This window comes from Saccopteryx leptura, chromosome 6 (assembly GCF_036850995.1).
Source record: "Saccopteryx leptura isolate mSacLep1 chromosome 6, mSacLep1_pri_phased_curated, whole genome shotgun sequence".
Lineage (NCBI taxonomy): Eukaryota > Metazoa > Chordata > Mammalia > Chiroptera > Emballonuridae > Saccopteryx > Saccopteryx leptura.
In genome coordinates this window covers 69,856,066-69,875,971 of record NC_089508.1, presented here as the reverse complement: position 1 = coordinate 69,875,971, position 19,906 = coordinate 69,856,066, and the positions used below count along the sequence as shown (strand labels likewise).

General features: G+C 36.4%; 1 protein-coding gene across 2 annotated transcripts in view; it reads right to left on the bottom strand.

Annotated features, from left to right (window-relative positions):
• ATP8B4 (ATPase phospholipid transporting 8B4 (putative)) overlaps window positions 1-19,906 on the bottom strand; it is a 268,241-nt gene that overhangs the window by 98,003 nt on the left and 150,332 nt on the right. For both annotated transcript variants that reach the window (XM_066388296.1, XM_066388297.1), the window contains 2 exons: window positions 15,350-15,558; window positions 12,194-12,237 (listed from right to left, as the gene is read on the bottom strand). In XM_066388296.1, the coding sequence (XP_066244393.1) occupies window positions 12,194-12,237; window positions 15,350-15,558 (253 nt within the window). The remainder of the gene's footprint in view (window positions 1-12,193; window positions 12,238-15,349; window positions 15,559-19,906) is intronic.

Genomic DNA, 19,906 nt, shown 5'->3' with positions numbered 1-19,906 from the left:
TACTTTTTAAAAATTGGAATGCAAAGAAAAATCAAACCCTATGATGTACACAAGAGACACATCTAAAATAAAACCTTTCAGAAACAATGAAAATAAAAGGTGAGCAAATACAAATGAAAAGAAACCAGAAGTTATAATATTAATATCAAATAAAGTTGAATTCAGGCCATGGAGAATTAAATGAGTCAAAGAAGAGCATTTTTAATGTTAAAATGCATAATTCATGATAAAAGTGTAATCATTATAAACATGAACACACCCTGTAATAGAAAAACAAAACAAAAATTTCAGGTTAAGTAGAAGCTAAAGAGAAAGAGGTTATCATAACACTGTAAATGACCTATTTAATGCAACAGATAATATTGATAAAAGAGAAATAATTAAACAGAAGACCTAAATAATATCAATAATAAGACAGAACTAAATGACATTTAGCTAATTTTATACTTTGAAAACAGAATATAATTATTCATATGCTTTCGTTTTAAGGACCCTGGAACATCGATCATAATAAGTCAAAAAGTAAATGATAAATTACAAAAAGTAGAAATAATACAAATATATTCTTTTATTAAAAGTATAATCAATCAAGTTTGAGGGGATAAGCCCGTACCACTTGGGAATATAAAACTCTTTAAAATTCATGGCTCAATACAAATATTAAAATTGAGATGATAAAAATAAAGATACTATCAGAAATTACATACTAAATCTGTGTGATAAAACTAAAGTAGTTTTCAGAGAAAAATTAATTATGATAAACATTTGTATAAAAAAGGAGAATAAAAATAAATATTAAATATCCAAGTATAAAGTTGTGGGAAATATAACAAAAGAAACCTAAGGAGTGGGATGTCAGAGTAATGGCAGTTTAAAAGATACTCCTGATCTCTCCCCTTGAAATTTCAACAAATTGAACAACTATAACACAGTGAAAGTACCCCAGTAGGACTCACAGGAATGCAAGAAAGATACAGGCACCAAATGGATGACAGGTGGAACTGAGTGAAAAGGGGAATAGAAGATAAAATGCAGGTTGGCTCTAGGGAGCAAACAAACCCAGACTGGTTTTTTTTTCTCTTCCACATTATGGGGAAGAGGGAAGCTCAGGCTGTTTGGATTTTGTTTGAGGGGTACATAGAGGGGAACCCGGAGTGACTGGGTCTCCTACTGGGAGGAGCGAGGAGATAAAAGGGGCAGAGGAGGAGATAAACCAAAGAAGGCAGAGCGTGAGTTCATGGCCAGTGTACCCGCAGTCTGCCTGAGCACACACTTGGCAGAGACAGAGAAACCTAAAGTGCAACCTACTACTACCAGATCCTGCCTACCTTATCTCTCAGTACAGAGAATGACAGAGAAAAATGTACAGCTAGCTCTCCAGAGCCACTCTCTCCCTTGAAGACAGAGGGGCTCTTCACTAGGTCACCAGGTCTCTTGAGATTGAGGGAGGAGCTCCAGAACCTAAAATCATCATTGCTAGAGCCGGAAAGCTGAAGTTGTAGAGCCCTCACATCATGCCACATCTACCAACATGACTGTGGCCTTGTCTATATCATCGCAACAGCACCGTCTCAGGGGAGAACAGTCCAGGAAATTTACAGAGCTAAAACTTGTAGTACAGCAACACTTACTGGAAGAAACCTCTCAAACCATAATTTATTTTTCCTTTTTTTCTCTTTTCTTCATTTTTTTTTCTTTTTATGCTTTTTTCACTTTCTCTCTTCTGAATTTCATTTACTATAAGTTTTATATAATTTATTCTTATTTTATTCTGGGTGTTTTGGTTTTTGTTCTTCTGTTTTCCTTTTCTTTTTTAGTCATTCTTTTCTGTGGTTTTTCTTCTTGGCATAATTATTTAAATTTTATATTTTTATTGTGTTTTTTTAAGTTCTCATTTTTAGGTTTTTTGTTGTTGTTGTTGTTGGGATTCTTAACAATACCACTCTCAAATACCATTAAAGAAGGATAAATCAAATACCATGGCTATACAGTCAAAGATGATGTAGTTCAAAAAATAAAATTAAAAAACTTCAGAAAAAATCTCAATCACATGGAAACCTCAGAGTGAGATGGTAGAGAATTTAAAATTGAATTTCTGAAAATATTCAATGAGATGCAAGAAGACACCAATAGGCAATTTAATGAGCTCCAAAAACAAAATGAACACCTCACCAAGGAGATTGAAATTTTGAAAACAGAGATGAAGAACTCAATACATGAATAGAAAACTGAGGCAGCAAGTTTGGCTAATAGAACAACCAGAGAGAGAAAAGAATCAGTGATATCAGAGAAAGGCAACTTGAGATGCTACAGAGAGAAGCGGAGAGAGACTCATGAATTAAAAAAACAAAGAGAACTCTACAAGAATTGTCTGACTCCATCAGAAAGAGCAATAATAGGTATATCAGAAGAAGAGAAGAAGGAGAAGGGAATGGAAAGCCTATTTACACAAATAATTGATGTGAACTTCCCAAGCCATTGAAAAGAGTTAGGCCCTGGCCGGTTGGCTCAGCGGTAGAGCGTCGGCCTGGCGTGCGGGGGACCTGGGTTCGATTCCCGGCCAGGGCACACAGGAGAAGCGCCCATTTGCTTCTCCACCCCCCACCCCCTCCTTCCTCTCTGTCTCTCTCTTCCCCTCCCACAGCCAAGGCTCCATTGGAGCAAAGATGGCCCGGGCGCTGGGGATGGCTCCTTGGACTCTGCCCCAGGCGCTAGAGTGGCTCTGGTCATGGCAGAGCGACACCCCAGAGGGGCAGAGCATCGCCCCCTGGTGGGCAGAGCATCGCCCCTGGTGGGCAGAGCGTCGCCCCTGGTGGGTGTGCCGGGTGGATCCCGGTTGGGCACATGCGGGAGTCTGTCTGACTGTCTCTCCCCGTTTCCAGCTTCAGAAAAATACAAAAAAAAAAAAAAAGAAAAGAGTTAGAGCCTTGAATCCAAAAAGCAAACAGAACACTGAGTTACTGCAATGCAAAGAGACCTACACCAAGGCACATCATAATAAAATTGTCAAAAGTAAATGACAAAGAAAGAAAGGATTACCAACCAAGAATACTGTATCTGTTGAAGTTATCCTTCAAATATGAAGGAGAAATAAAACTTTTACAAACATACAAAAGTTAAGGGAATGTATCACCAAAATACCCCCACTGCAGGAAATACTCAAGGACATTATTCAACCAGACAGAAAGAACAAAACAAATCAAAACTACAGGTAAAAGCTCCAAAAAGGTCACAATAAAAACAAGGATAATCTGTGACAACAATAACATAAAAGGAGAAAGGAGAAAGATCTACAGTAGTAAAGGAGGATGGAGTGCAAAAGCACTCATAAAACAAAGAACTCTTGTACATATGAACATATTTCTTTTAATAACTTCATGATAACCACCCATGAAAAACACTACTGAAACACACACTTTAGAAAAAGAAGAAACAGGAAAAAAAAAAGTATAAAATACCACTGAACAAATACTACTGACAAAAACAAAAAAAGAGAAAAACCAAACAATACACAGAGATACGAGAAAACAAAACATAAAATGGCTATAAGAAATCCCCAGCCCTGGCCAGTTGGCTCAGCGGTGGAGCATTGGCCCAGCATGTGGAAGTCCCAGGTTCAATTCCCAGCCTGGGCACACAGGAGACATGCCCATCGGCTTCTTCCCCCTTCCCCCTCTCCTTTCTCTCCATCTCTCTCTTCCTCTCCTGCAGAGGTTTCATTGGAGTAAAGTAGGCCCAGGCACTGAGAATGACTCCATGGCCTCCACCTCAGGTGCTAGAATAGCTCCAATTGCAGCAGAGCAATGCCTCAGAGGAGTCAAACATCGCCCCCTGGTGGGCATGCCAGGTGGATCCCTATCAGAAGCATGCAGGAGTCTGTCTGTCTACCGCTACCCACTTCTCTCTTTGGAAAAAAAAAATCCCCAAATGTCAATAATTACCCTAAATGTAAATAGACTAAACTCACCAATAAAGAGGCACAAAGTAGCACATTGGGTCAAAAAGCAAAACCTAACTGTATGCTGCCTTCAAGAGACACATCTAAGTTGTAAGAACAAAAGAAGACTCAAAGTGAAAAGTTGGAAAACAATTCTCCAAGCAAATAACATCCAAAGGAAAACAGTTGTAGCCATACTTATATCTGACAATACAGGCTTCAAGACAACAAAGGTAACCAGAGGCAAAGATAGGCATTTCATAACAATAAAGCAGACATTCTATCAAGAAGAAATAATACTTCTTAAAATATATGCACCGAACCAGGGAACACCAAAATATGTAAGACAGCTACTAATTAATCTAAAAATAGAAGCAGACAGGAACACAGTCATCTTTAAAGATTCAACACACCACTGACAGCTTTAGACAGATCACCCAAACAGAAAATCAATACAGAAATATCGGCCTTAAACGACACTCTCAAACAAATGGACATAATAAACATTTACAAGACATTTCATCCCAAAATGTCAGATTATACATTCTTCTTTAGTGTGCATGAAACATTCTCAAGGATAAACCATATGTTGGGCCACAGAACTAACATCAACAAATTCAGGAAGATTGGAATTATATCAAGCATATTTTCTGATCATAGGCTTTGAAATTAGAATTTAATTGAAAAAAGAAACTAAAGAAGCCCACAAAACTGTGGAAATTAAAAAACACATTTTTAAAAAATTGACTGGGTCAAAGAAGAAATAAAAGCAAAGATCAAAGGATATATACAGACAAATGAAAATGACAACATGATGTACCAAAATTTCAGGGATGCAGCAAAAGCAGTAATAAGCGGAAAGTTTAGAGCATTACTGGCTTATATCAAGAAACAAGAGAGCCTGATCAGGAGGTGCTGCAGTGGATAGAGCATCGAACTGGGACACAGAAGACCCAGGTTTGAAACCCCAAGGTCCCTGGCTTGAGCACAGGCTCATTTGGTTTGAGCAAAGCTCACCGGCTTAAGCCCAAGGTCATTGTCTTGAGCAAGGGGTCACTCACTCTGCTTTAGTCTCCCAGTCAAGGCAAATATGAGAAAGTAATCAATGAACAACTAAGGTGCCACAACAAAGAATTGATGCTTCTTATCTCTCTCCCTTCCTGTCAGTCTCTATCTGTCTTTTTCTCTGTCTCTCCCTGTCTCTGTCACATACACACAAAAAAAGAAACAAGAGGTATCCCAAGTAAACAACCTAACATCACACCTTAAGGAACTAGAAAAAAAAAAAAGGTAACCAAAGTCAGCAGAAGAATGGAAATAGTAAAAATTAGAGCAGAACTAAATGAAATAGAGAAAAAACTATAGAAAAAATTAATACAACAATGAGCTGGTTCTTTGAAAAGATCAATAAAATTGAAAACCCCTGGCTAGAGTCACTAAGGAAAAAAGAAGAAGGACTCATATAAACAAAATCCAAAATGAAAGAGGAGAAATTACCACAGACATCATAGATATACAAAGAATTATAGTAGAATATTATGAAAGACTATTTGCCACCAAATTCAACAACCTAGAGGAAATAGATAAATTCCTAGAACTATACAATCTCCCTAGACTGAGTCATGAAAAAGTTGAAAACCTAAATAGACCTACAAGCAGGGAGGAAATAGAAACAACTATCAAAAACCTCCTCCCCCAAGCCTGACCAGGCGGTGGCGCAGTGAATAGAGCATTGGACTGGGATACGGAGGACCCAGGTTCGAGACTCCGAGGTCGCTAGCTTGAACGTGGGCTCATCTGGTTTGAGCAAAGCTCACCAGCTTGGACCCAAGGTCACTGGCTTGAGCAAGGGGTTACTCGGTCTGCTGCAAAGCCTACAGTCAAGACACATATGAGAAAGCAATCAATGAACAACTAAGGTGTTGCAACAAAAAACGGATTATTGATGCTTTTCATTTCTCTCCATTCCTGTCTGTCTGACCCTATCAATCCCTCTCTCTGACTTTCTCTCCGTCTCAAAAACAAAACAAAACAAAACAAAACAAAACAAAAAAAAAAAAAAAAACCTCCCCCAAAACAAAAGTCCAGGACTGGATGCTTATAATAGTGAATTCTATTAAACATCCATCCATTTTTGGGTGGATCTTGGTAAAATTATATGGAGTGAAATAAGTAAATCAGAAAAAACTAAGAACTGCATGATTCCATACATAGGTGGGATATAAAAATGAGACTAAGAGACATTGACAAGAGTGTTGTGGTTACGGGGGTTGGGGGAGAGAGGGAGAGGAGGGAGGAGAGGGGCACAAAGAAAACCAAATAGAAGGTGACAGAGGACAATTTGACTTTGGGTGACGGGTATGCAACATAATTGAATGACAAGATAACCTGGAGATGTTTTCCTTTGAACATATGTACCCTGATTTATTAATGTCACCCCATTAAAATTAATAAAAATTTATTTTTAAAAATCCAAAGAAGATTTGGTACCTATTCTTCTTAAAGTTTTCCAAAAATTAGAAAATCAATACTCCCCAACACATGTTATGAGGCCGACTTAACCCTCATACCAAAAACTGGGCAAGGACAACACAAATAAAGAAAACTACAGACCAATATCTCTAATGAATATAGATGCAAAAATTCTAAACAAAATACTAGCAAATTGAATACAACAACACATTAAAAAAATAACTCATCATGATCAAGTAAGATTCATTGCAAGAGCACAAGGATGGTACAACATATGGAAATCGATCAACATAATACACCACATCAACAAATCAAAGAACAAAAGTCATGTGATGTAGAAAAGGCATTAAATAAGACAAAACATCCCTTTATGTTTAAAACACTCAATAAAATCAAAATAGAAGGAAAGTACTTCAACATAATAAAGGCCATATATGACAAACCATCATCAAATATCATACTCAATGGTGAAAAAATGAAGGTTTTTTCCTCTAAAATCAGGAATAAGACAAGGCTGCCCACTCTCTCCACTCATTCAAAATAGTCCTGGAAGTTTTAGCCAGATTGATCAGGCAAGAGAAAGAAATAAAAGGCATGCATATCAGGAAAGAAGAAATAAAGGTATCACTTTTTATAGATGACATGATCCTGTATCTAGAAAACCCCAAAGACTCCACCAAAATACTATTAGAAACAATAAACCAATATAGTAAAGTCACAGGATACAAAGTCAATATACAAAAGTCTACTGCTAGTCTATATTCAAACAATGAAACTTTGGAAAATGAACTCAAGAAAATTCCTTTCACAATTGCAACAACAACAAAAAAATACCTAGGAATAAATTTAAGAAAGGATGTGGCCCTGGCCGGTCAGCTCAGCAGTAGAGTGTCAGCCCGGCATGTAGAAGTCCCAGGTTCAATTCCTGGCCAGAGCACACAGGAGAAGCATCCATCTGCTTCTCCACCCTTCCCCCTCTCCTTTCTCTCTGTCTCTCTTTTCCCCCCCATCCCCCGCAGTCAAGGCTCCATTGGAGCAAAGTTGGCCCAGAAGCAGAGGATGGCACCATGGCCTCTGCCTCAGGCCCTAGAATGGCTCCGATTGCAGCTGAGCAACGTCCAAGAGGGGCTGAGCATCGCCCCCTGGTGGGCATGCTGGGTGGATCTCAGTCAGGTGCATGTGGGAGTCTGTCTGTCTGCCTCTCCTTGGCTTCTCATTTAGGGGGGAGAGAAAGGTTGTGAAGGACCTATATACTGAAAACAACACAACATTATTGAAAGAAAGTGAAAAAGACACAATAAAATGAAAAAATATTTCATGTTGATAAACTGGAAGAATCAACATAGTTAAAATGGCCATATTACCCAAAGCAATGTATAAATTTAGTGCAATGCCCATCAAAATTTTAATGTCATTTCTAAAAAAATAGAACAAAAAAATCACCAGATTTTTTATGGAACCATAAAAAAAAACCAAACAACCAAAGCAATCCTGAGTAAAAAGAATGAAGCCAGAGGTATCACACTACCTGACTTCAAATTATACTATGGAGCCATGATAATCAAAATAGCATATTATTGAAAGTAAAACAGACATATAGACCAATGCAATAGAATCAAGAGCCCAAGAAATAAAATTACATGTATATAGACAAATCATCCTCGACAAAGGAGCCAAAAACACACAATGGAGAAAAGAAAACCTCTTCAACAAATGGTGCTGAGAAAATTGGAAAACCACATGCAAAGGAGTGAAACTTGACTACAGTTTGTCCCCAAGCACAAAAATTAATTTAAAATAGATCAAAGATATAAATTTAATATCTGAAACAATTACATAGAAGAAAAAATAGGTACTAAACTCATGGGTCATGGTCATAGAGAAAAATTTATAAATTTTAACCTAAAAGAAAGGAAAGTAAAGGCAAAAATAAATGAATGGGACTATATCAAACTAAAAAGCTTCTGCACAGCTAAAAAAACTGACAACAAAACAAATAGGCAGCCAATTAAATGGGAGATGATATTTGCAAATAACAGCTCCAATAAGGGGTTAATAGCCAAAATATACAAAGATCTCACAAAGCTCAGCAACAAACAAGCCAACAATCCTATTAAAAAATGGGGACAGGGCCCTGGCCGGTTGGCTCAGCGGTAGAGCGTTGGCCTGGCGTGCGGGGGACCCGGGTTCGATTCCCGGCCAGGGCACATAGGAGAAGCGCCCATTTGCTTCTCTAACCCCCCCCTCCTTCCTCTCTATCTCTTTCTTCCCCTCCCGCAGCCAAGGCTCCATTGGAGCAAAGATGGCCCGGGCGCTGGGGATGGCTCCTTGGCCTCTGCCCCAGGCGCTAGAGTGGCTCTGGTCACGGCAGAGCGACGCCCCCTGGTGGGCAGAGCATCGCCCCTGGTGGGCGTGCCAGGTGGATCCTGGCCGGGTGCATGCGGGAGTCTGTCTGACTGTCTCTCCCCGTTTCCAACTTCAGAAAAATACAAAAAAAAAAATGGGGACAGGACTTGAACAGACACTTCTCCCAAGATGGCATACAATGGCCAACATATATATGAAAAAAATGCTCATCTTCTGTAGCTATTTGAGAAATGCAAATCAAAAATACAATGAGATACCACCTCACACCTATTCAATTGGCTATGATCAACAAGACAGGTAGGTAACAACAAGTGTTGGAGAGGCTGTGGAGAAAAAGGAACCCTCATTCACTGCTGGTGGGGATGCAAAATAATACAACCATTATGGAAGAAAGTATTGTGGGTCCTTAAAACATTAAGAATATAACTACCATATGACCCAGCAATCTCTCTACTGGGGATCTATCCCCAAAACTCAAAAACATTGGTATATAAAGACACACACACACCTATGTTCATCGCAGCATTATCCACAGTGGCCAAGACATGGAAAACAACCAAAGTGTCCCTCAATAGAGGATTGGATAAAGAAGATGTGGTACATATATACAATGGAATACTACTCAGTCATAAGAAATGATGACATAGTGCCATTTATGACAACATGGATGGAACTTGAGAATATTATATTGAATGAAATAAGTAAATCAGACAAAGCTAAGAACTGTATGATTTCACACATAGGTGGAATATGAAACTGAGACTCATGGACATAGATAAAAGTGAAGTGGTTACCAGGGGGAGTGGGACATAGGAGAAGGGGGTAGGAGTAGGGGGTGGGGAGAAGGATATAAAGAGGAGCAAATATACGATGACAAAAAATTATTTGACTTTGGGTGATGGGTATACAACATAATCAATGGTTCAAATGCTATAGAAATGTTTACCTACAACTTATATACTCTTGTTGATCAATGTGGTCCTGTTAAATTTAATTTTTTAAATAGAATTTTTAAAAAAAGAAGAAATCTTAAGAGTGAAGAAGGCATTAATAAAGATAAAAGAAGAATTTACTGATTAAAACACAAGAAAAGAGAATGTAAATAATAAATAAGTTCAAAATCTGTACTTTTTTGTGAGACAAGGTGGCAAGTTTCTAACATAATAAAGAAAAACAAAATCATAATCAAAAAATAAAAAATGAGGAAAATAAATATCTACTGATAAAGAAGAAATTAAAAGAATAATAAGAGATCTCTTGGCTCAACTCTTTACAAATAAATCTGAAAATCCTATCAAATTGAAAAATATTCTAGGAAAATATAATGTCCCAAACCATTCTAGAAGACATAAAAATTCTTTTTTTTTTTAATTCAGTAACAAGAGGGGAGGCAGAGATAGACTCCCATATGCACCTTGACCAGGATCCACCCAGCAAATGCACTAGGGTGTGATGCTCTGCCATCTGGGGCATTGCTCCGTTGCTCAGCAATTGAGCTCTTCTTAACTCCTGAGGTGGAAGCCATAGAGCCATCCTTAGCACTTGTGGCCACTTGCTCCAACTGAGTTATGGCTGCAAGAGGGGGAGAGAAAGAGAGAGAAGCAAGAGGGGCCGGGTGGAGAAGTAGATGAGCACTTATCTTGTGTGCCCTGACCAGGAACTGAACCTGGGACATCCATATGCCGGGCCAATGCTCTATCACTGAGCCAACTGGCTAGAGCCTAAGACATAGAAATTATAAACACATAACTAGTATAGAAAAGATGATAGGATTATCAAAGAGCTACCACCTCAACAGCACCAGGTTTACATGATTTTACAGGAGAATTCTGTGAAAAACTTAAAGGCACAGATCATTTTGATGTTATATAAATTTTCCTACAAAATATTAAAATAAGGAAAAAACATTGTTTCTGAAGCAAATACAACATTGGTAGCAAAGCAAACAATACCCTCAAAATTAACATTGGGGACTGATGTATCTTACAAATACAGTGTACATAGCTAAATAAAGCATTAGCAAACAGAGTCTAGTAGTTCATAGAAAAATAAATTAATTTAACAAGTGACATTCATTCTCAGAAACCATGGACAGATGATAATCCAATAGAAAAGTGGGTAAAAAATTATAAAGCACTGCTTTAGGGTGAAAGGTTCTGAAGATATCTATTAAATCACCCAAGTGTCCATCAGAGGACGAGTGGATTAAAAAGCTTTGGTACATATATACTATGGAATACTACTCAGCCATAAGAAATGATGACATCAGATCATTTACAATAACATGGATGGACCTTGATAACATTATACGAAGTGAAATAAGTAAATCAGAAAAAAAACTAAGAACTATATGAATCCATACATAGAAGGGACATAAAAATGAGACTCAGAGACATGAACAAGAATGTGATGGCAACAGGGGTGGGGAGTGGGGGGAGGGGGGATGGGGTGAAGAAGGAGAGAGGGGTTGGGGGAGAGGAGGGGCACAAAGAAAACCAGATAGAAGGTGACAGAAGACAATTTAACTTTGGGGGAGTGGTATACAGCACAATCAAATGTCAAAATAATCTAGAGATGTTTTCTCTCAACATATGTACCCTGATTTATCAATGTCACTGCATTAAATTTAATAAATAAATTTAAAAAATTATAAAGCAGAAGTTCACAGAAAGGAAAACACAATAGACTATTGAAAGTTTGAAAAGATGTTCAACCTCACTTGTAATAAGAGAAATCAAAATTAGAACCATTTATCAATAGATATACTGTTTTTACATAGTTTGTCAATGATCAAAAATTTTGATAAAATATTGTGTTGGTGAGGGTATTTGTGGGAGGTAAATTGATATAAATTCTATAAAGGATAATCTGGCAATATTTATCAAATTACTTCACTTCTAAAAATAAAACTTGTTAGAGATTATAGGATCCTTGTGAAACAGCATAGATATGCACTGGTTTTTTTGCTGCATTTCCTCTACTAATAAAATATTGAAAATATCTTGAATGTCCAATAGTGTCTCTTTACATAAATTATAGAACATCAATATAACAAAATACTATTCCGTCATTTAAAAAAATAAAGGAGCACTTTTTTAAACTGATCTAGAAAAATCTCTTAGACATATTGTTGAGAAAGAAAGTTGCAGAACAAAATATCTATGCTACCATTAAAAAATGGAGAAATATATTTGCTTGTATAGACATAAATATCTCAAAAATTTAAAAAAAACAGTGGGAACTTTGTGGTTGAGGAACCTGTACAGGAAGGAATTTTGAACTATCTGAATCTATTTGTTTAATTTTATATATCTCATCTGGTCATAGTGGAAATCAGGCGTCTATGAACTCATCATTTTTTAAAATCTTGCACAAGTTGAAATTAAAAGTAAGAATGATATTTTATCACCTCCACACCTTAGTTATGTCTGTCTTCTGACCCAGGTCATCATACACTTCACCTGCCAAACAAAAATTGAGAATTAAAGATAAATTGAAACTAGATTTAGACATTCAGTCTTAAGCAATACACTTATTTATTAAAGCATCACTACTGGATGGCAATATGAGTTCAAGTGTAGATTTTTTTAAAGAGTGTTTTCAAATTGTAACCTAGACATGGCAATCTACACAGAGAGACATCCATGTTTGGCCAAGGTAGAGCTAACATTCAGTATGCATTTAAACAAAATATAAAACTTGCTATCCTATTTTTCTGAAATTATCATACTGTCATTACATTATCTATGATGTTTGTAAGAGGCAAATTTTGTATTCTACTTTATCTCCACTGTTGAGGACTCCAAAATTATATCTGATACAGACCGATTCTCACTAATGTTAGAGCTTGGCAAGTACCTCTGTCTATTTTGACTGGGGCCAGATACATCTGTGTAACATGCAGGTCAGATGAGCATAAAAACTTTAAACAATGTCAGTGCCTTCTGAAGGCATAGCACAAAACCACATATGTGCCAGATATTTAAGAAGAACATTTCTTAGTATGAAGCAATATGTGATTCTTATAGCTACATTAATTTCTTAGTATGAAGCAATAAATGATTCTTATAGCTACATTATAAAATACAGGACATTTATAGAAGAAAATAAAAATTGTTAATATCGACACCACCCAGACACAACCAATATTTTTAGAGTGTTGTTTTCAAGTTAATTATATATGTGTGTGTGTTTTGTGTATCTGTTTGTGTGTGTACATATATTTACCATACTATTCATAAGTGTCTGCTTCCTGTTCTTTTTTCAATTCCTGACAGTGTAAGAATTCCTCCTGCCATTAAAAATTCTTTGTGAATCTAATTTTGAATGGTGTATGACAGTCCATGTAGCATAATTTATTTTATCCTATCTGGAGGCCTTTAAGATTTTTCTAGTTTTTGCTTGGCATTGGAAGGTTTAATATTACTTGCCAGGATTATAATTCTTGTAATAATAATACAATTATTTGCATCAATTCTGCACCAGGCACTTACATTATCACTAATCTTTATGACAAACTTGCCAGATGAAGATTTTTATTCCTGTTTGAGTGAACCAAAGAAATAAGTTCAAAGTAACATGACTAAGGTAAAATTGTAAAGACAGCATAGTGGATTTTTGAACCTAAGTCTCTTTTCATCATATGGTGTTGTGACAAAAAAACACTTAATCAACAGTTATTTGTTGTTTTTTTCTGGGGCTCAGGTCTCCATCTGAGATGCTGTGTGGCTACTAGTAGGAGTCCCTTAGCTAGCAAATAAACCTAACCAAACTTATGGAATTTAAATCTTACTCTCCATGAGCTTATGTTCCAATCATTACCCCATATGCTGCAATAATTCTAATAAATGATAAAAACAAAATGAAACTATGTCTTTGTGTAAAATGGTCCCCCCCACAAAGAGAGCTCATTTTTAAGGCTGTGATTGGAGTGAAGAAAAATTAAAGAGGTCTAAGAAAAATAATACTTCTGAGCCAGCAAACAGAAGATTTAGATAAATCAGACTGGAATGTCAAAATTTCCCAAAGCCTGAATTTATGATATAAATGAAACCAACATGTATAAAAACAGGAAGAAGGTACTCTGAAATATTCTGAGTGTTTTAATAAAAATGTATTTTAATGACATTATCAATGTATTATAAATTATTATGGCATATAAATTAAGGGTTTAAAGAAATTATTTAAATATTTTAGTTACTTTCCCACAGTTTATGAAGGAAATTATAATCTATCATAAGACTTGGGAGTTTGGAGATTTTCAAAGATCTTGGGATATATACTTTGTAAAAATCAAAGGCTTTCTCTAAAAATATCCTTGTGACAAACAGCTCTACAAACAAATCTTGGTCCACATGTCTGATAATTTTCTTAGCATAATTTTATAGATGCAACTTATTACTTTATTATTAAATTATGTCATAGTAAAATAATTCCAAAGGTCTCCCAAATTCAATATATCTCCAATACTCTAAAATTTTCCAATTTAAACCACTCTTTGGGTTGAGGTGATATTTTTAGAAAGCACTTAAAAATAATGCCCAAAATAACTTTTTAAGGAAAGGTTCTATTTACTGGTTATTATGATAGCGATATACAAAACGCACAGTGTAAGTGAGACCTTATAGGAGCCCAGGTTGAAAACCAACTGGTCCACTACCAGAGAAAGGAGAGATGGAGAAACCATGGAGACAAAGGAGAGATGAGGAAACCATGGTGACCATGGGTTCCAGGAATATGTTGGAAGAGGGAGGTCAAGAGACAGGAGAGGTATAAAAAATCAATTTTTTGTATTCTTAGTTTTTTTGTTCAAGGTCAAATCTTGCTTTAAAATATTCAGGAGTATGCGAAGTGTCCCATCTTCTTGGACTTCCTTTACTTCCTGAGATTTCTGTGTGGAGAAACTGGACACTCAGAATCCAGAGAAGTGAGAGTTCCAGGGGAACCTGGCAGAAACCTGCAGAGCTTCCACACTCTCAGCAGAAGGAATTGTATGTTAAGTGGACAAAGACTGGGTGACAGAGTTCACCTATAAATAGAATGCTTGAAGTCCACATCGAGAGCTGGTGTCCCGACAAAATCATACAATCAGGAACTGCATATTGATGAACTTGCTTGTCTGGCCACTCAGAGTAGCCCTCTACAGCCTGAATTCTCAGGAATGAATAGTAAATGGTCACAAACACCGGCACTAACATCAATTGCAGAGCTGATGAGAAGCAAGTATAAAACATGACCGAGAACTTGTCCTGTGGTCTCTTAAGTACCACAGAGCAGAATCAGAGTTGGAACACTGAATGGAGGAACTTCAGGCAGTATCACATCTAAGTCCTTTCTCTACCCATGAATGGTAATAAATCCAGTTTCATCCAAATTCTTCAACATTCATTCCACTAATATTTAGTGAGTGTTTATTATGTGCTAAGCACTATATTACAGTAGATGCCAGTGGTGCCAATATTAACAAGAAAGCAGCAAGTTTGGGTTTCTAAATAAAATTTTTAAAATAGGCTTGCTTAGTTTTTCAGGGATCATTACCAATATCACTTTTTTAAAAAGAATTGTTTCCCTTACCGTAGAGTCTCCCATTGATGGAACATTTTTTAAAAGTCATGATGTTTTGCGTGAGGGTGCCCGTTTTGTCGGAGAAAACATATTCAATCTGGCCCAGCTCCTCATTCAGTGTGGTCGTTCGAGCTTCTGCAGGCGTAGCTTTCCCAGAGTAATACATCTTCCGATCCCAGTTTATAAAATAACTGTGTCCCAGACGGATTACTTCCATACTTTTATCCATTAAAATGGGGAGGGAAAAAAGAAATACTCTATCAATTTTAGGACATATCATACAAAGCTTTGCCAAGTAAGAACTGCCAAAGTCTTCAGGGTTTAGAAGAAAATGTAGATGCTCTGTCCCTAGGCCCTAGTGACCTTCAGAAGCATCTCAGAAGAGTCTGTTTCTTAAACCTTCTTAAGTCATACAGTCTGGCTTGGCATAATGCTTTATGTGGACATTTCATGGATCTCGATTTACATTAAACAGGCCCAGTAGAGATTTTTTTGTGTTACATATTAGTTGGCATCTCTTTTATATCTTAGGAGAAACTGACTATTATTAAAGATGTTTGTCAGATGCCTGATCTAAAAAAATATGTAGTTTAGGACTTTATTGATGTGGCTTCGCTTTGCCAAAAGAAGTAGAAAGTATATCTCCATGAAGCACGGAAAAAACCATAATAGATACTGGGTGGAAACAGGTGTGCTGTCATATTACTCTGCCCATTTACTAGGACAAGAGCACTGTCTTATGATTTAGTGGTGATTTATGACTTTCCACCTCTGCAAGTGAAATTTCTGTGGCCAAATGTATAACACTTTTTCAATCTTTTTTATACATGAGGCCAAATCAATTTCCAAAACGGTTATAATAATGTAAATTTTATCATTAGATTATTGAAAATTGACTAGATGCCAAGTCAAATGCATCTAATTACTGTTTACTGCAGTTTTTTTCAGTGTGTGAAATATTTGTTTCAGATTTTACTGGCCAGTCATTTTCTTCAGGAAATTATCTAATTCTGTTATCTGCCTTCTTTTATTTTTTCTATTAAGATGTTAGTGTATTTCTTATTTATTTGTTGATATATATATATATACATTTTGCAAATAAACCCAATTTATCATTTGTCTTTTAATTTTATTTCCACTATTTTTAAAATACAGAAGCTTTCCCTTTTTAATTGAACAAATTTATCCATAGTTTATAGTTTCTGTTTTAGGAGTTTGCTTAGATAAATCCTCCCTGTGCCAAAGATTATACATACAGATATCTATATTATTCGCTGATCTCTTTATTAATTTTTTCCACATTTAATTTTTTTTTTTTTACAGAGACAGAGAGAGAGAGACAGATAGGAACAGACAGACAGGAAGGGAGAGAGATGAGAAGCATCAGTCTTTATTGCAGCGCCTTAGTTGTTCTCCTTGGGTTCAAGCCAATGACATTGGGCTCAAGCCAGCGACCTTTGGGCTCTAGCAAGCAATCATAGGGTCATGTCTATGATCCCACGCTCAAGCCAGTGACCCCATACCTAAGTTGGTGAGCCCACACTCAAGCCAGATGAGCCTGTGTTCAAGCAGGTGACCTCAGGGTTTCGAACCTAGGTCTTTCACATCCCAATCTGATGCTCTATCTACTGTGCCACTGCCTGGTCAGGCTACATTTAATTCTTTATCCTAATCAGGATTTTCTGAAGTATGATGTACATATGAAGAGTTAATCTCACTTTTTACAACAGAAAGATTGAAATCACCATTTGCTTAACAACAAACCCTTTCCTCTAATATGATGGGCTGCTTCCATGTCACATGTAAATTACTTTCCTCACTAGAATCTTTTTCAGAATTTTAATTTTGATCTTTAATATGTGACTTAATGTATCGCTTGTTTTTACTATTGTAGCTTTATAAAATTTGGCAATATCTAGGAAGAGATAAGAGAACATTTGTTCTCTTCTTTTTTTAAAAAAAATTTTTTTTGTGACATAGAGAGACAGAGAGAGGGACAGACAGACAAGATGGGAGAGAAATGAGAAGCATCAATTCTTCATTGTGGCTCCTTAGTCTCTTTAATTGTTCATTGGTTGCTTTCTCATATGTGCCTTGACAGGGCGGGGGGTCTGCAGACTGAGTGACCCCTTGCTCAAGCCAGCGACCTTGGGCTCAACCCACAGACCTTGGGCTACAAGCCAGTGACCATGGAATCATGTCTATAATCTCATACTCAAGCTTATAAGCCCACACTTAAGCTGGCAACTTCGGGGTTTCAAACCTAGGTCTTCCACATCTCAGTCTGATGCTCTATCCACTGCGCCCCCACCTGGTCAGTTTAAAAATTCTTATTTATTCTTTCTGATAAGATTAACATATTCATCTAAATGAACTTTAGAATCAATGTATCGGCTTTCTCATAAAACTTACTTGGAATTTTTATTGTCTATGCTAGACTCTGAGTTATTTTTAAAAGAATTGATTTTCTTATAATGCTTGAAACAACTTCAAGAAGGATAAGTCTTTCAGAAATTTAATTTTGAGAAGTACCTCTATTGGAAAAGAATTTTAGTTTAGTCTTGTTTTGCTTTGTTTTTCAGACGCCCACACCATAACGTGATAAGCGTGCTCTGGACATTATATCTTTTTACTGATAGGATAATTTCTTAAATTGTTATTGGCTTACAGGATTTTTTATTTCAAAAAATTTTAATATTAAAAATGTGATTATGTGACAAAATCTGGCATTTCCTTTAATATCTTAGAGTTTTACAGAATCATTCTTTTGGATATTCTAGAATTGTAATCACATTGTCTATACTCTTCTTTTCTAATAGGTTTATTCAGTTTTAGTTTTATGTCTCATTTGGTTCATTGATATTTAAGTCACATGTCTTACTATATTAAAAAGGGCCTCCAAAGCAGTGCAAAATAGTAATGGTAACAGCAAGGACCCAGAGCCTGTTTCTGATCTTAAAGGGAATTAAGCTTTTGTTTTTTCAACTGTAGAATGAGCAAGTTCACAGTGGCCTGTTACACTATCCCTGAATACTTGTCTCTTTGAAGACTCATAAGGACACTCAAGTGCTTCCTGGGTATTAAATTCTATGCTTCTAGTCCTATAACTTCATGATATATCTACACTTCCTTCCTAAAAGTGGTATGGTTCCAGTTCATTTTCTAACCATTTAAAATGGTAGCAGCTTTTTCTTCACCCAAACTGAAAGGTACATTATGACTCTGTAGAATCATATGATATGAAAATAAATGTCATACTCTGAATATATTTATTTATATATTTTTCTGTTATGGTTTCACTATTCTGTATCCACTACCAATGCATTCCACACGCACACTTCCTTATAAGTTCCTCAGTAGCTGTTCCAATTCAGCTTTGTTTTCCTCCTTCCATCACTCAAAAAGCATCAATGCACATGTACCAGGTACAGTGCCTTACCTGTCATAGGCAGTCATTTGGCATTGCATGAATAAATCCTGACTCTTTATTCACTAATTTTATTAATAAAGACATTAACAGTGGTTAAGTGACTAACCCCAGTTCACATAAATAATTAACCACAGAGCCAAGACTATTGGCATTTAGTAAAGCCAATGCAAACCTGACCTTAAAAATGCCGTAAGAATAGCATTATGCTGGTAACTGTACAAACTGATTGAAGATTTCACTTATTTCAAAGTAAAGTAGCTCCCTGAAAACTCAAGGCAAAATGAATGGAACAGAATTGGATCTTTCTGTGTTGCAGTACAAGCCAATGAAAGTATTCTAAAGTAATTTGCATTCTTAGACCATAAAATAGTTTGTAGAGTGAAAGCATCTCCTTTTTGTTTGGGGAAAAAAGGATTTAAGAGAGTAGAACATTCAGCCTTTTGTTTTAGACTAGAGAAAAGAAAACAAGTGTTCAGAGTTGGCATAATCAAGCCGCTTAGTGTTTTCTGCCTGGATGTCAAAGAGCAGGGCTTATGATACTCCCCACTTGGTGATAAAACAAGCTTTGAAAAAAAAAATATTCAAAAGGTAATTCCTTGGGAGTACAATGGCAGCATATTTTAAATTGATGAATTTTAAAAATGTAGCTGGATATGTTTAACACTACAGATAAACAAATTGACATCGTGGAAATATCTTACCACAATCAATGTCCTTTGCTCACGTGTAATAATTGTTAACCATTCAAAGTAAATTCTGCACTTTTATTCTCAAGTGACATATGGAACTAATTTATCCTTGGTACCTAGTCAAAAGCCCAACAGAAGCTTCTGGTGAAGGCCTTTTTCCCTCCAAACAGAAATAGCTAGGAGTTCTCCTTTTCTACATCTCAGCCTTGAAGACCAAGCCACCTGAAATGCTTCAGGATTTTCCCCTCAAGCTGAGATTAGAATCACTAGTGAGATAAAATTTATGTTCATCTTTGTCAATATGATGTTTTACAACACACAGAGAATTCCGGCCTCTTTTTCTCTTTTCATATCTTCTCTGATTATTAAATCATACACAGCTTAGGCATAGAGGGAAAAAAAACTGTGTCAGGTGTCAGAAACTTGGATTTGATTTTTGATTCTGTC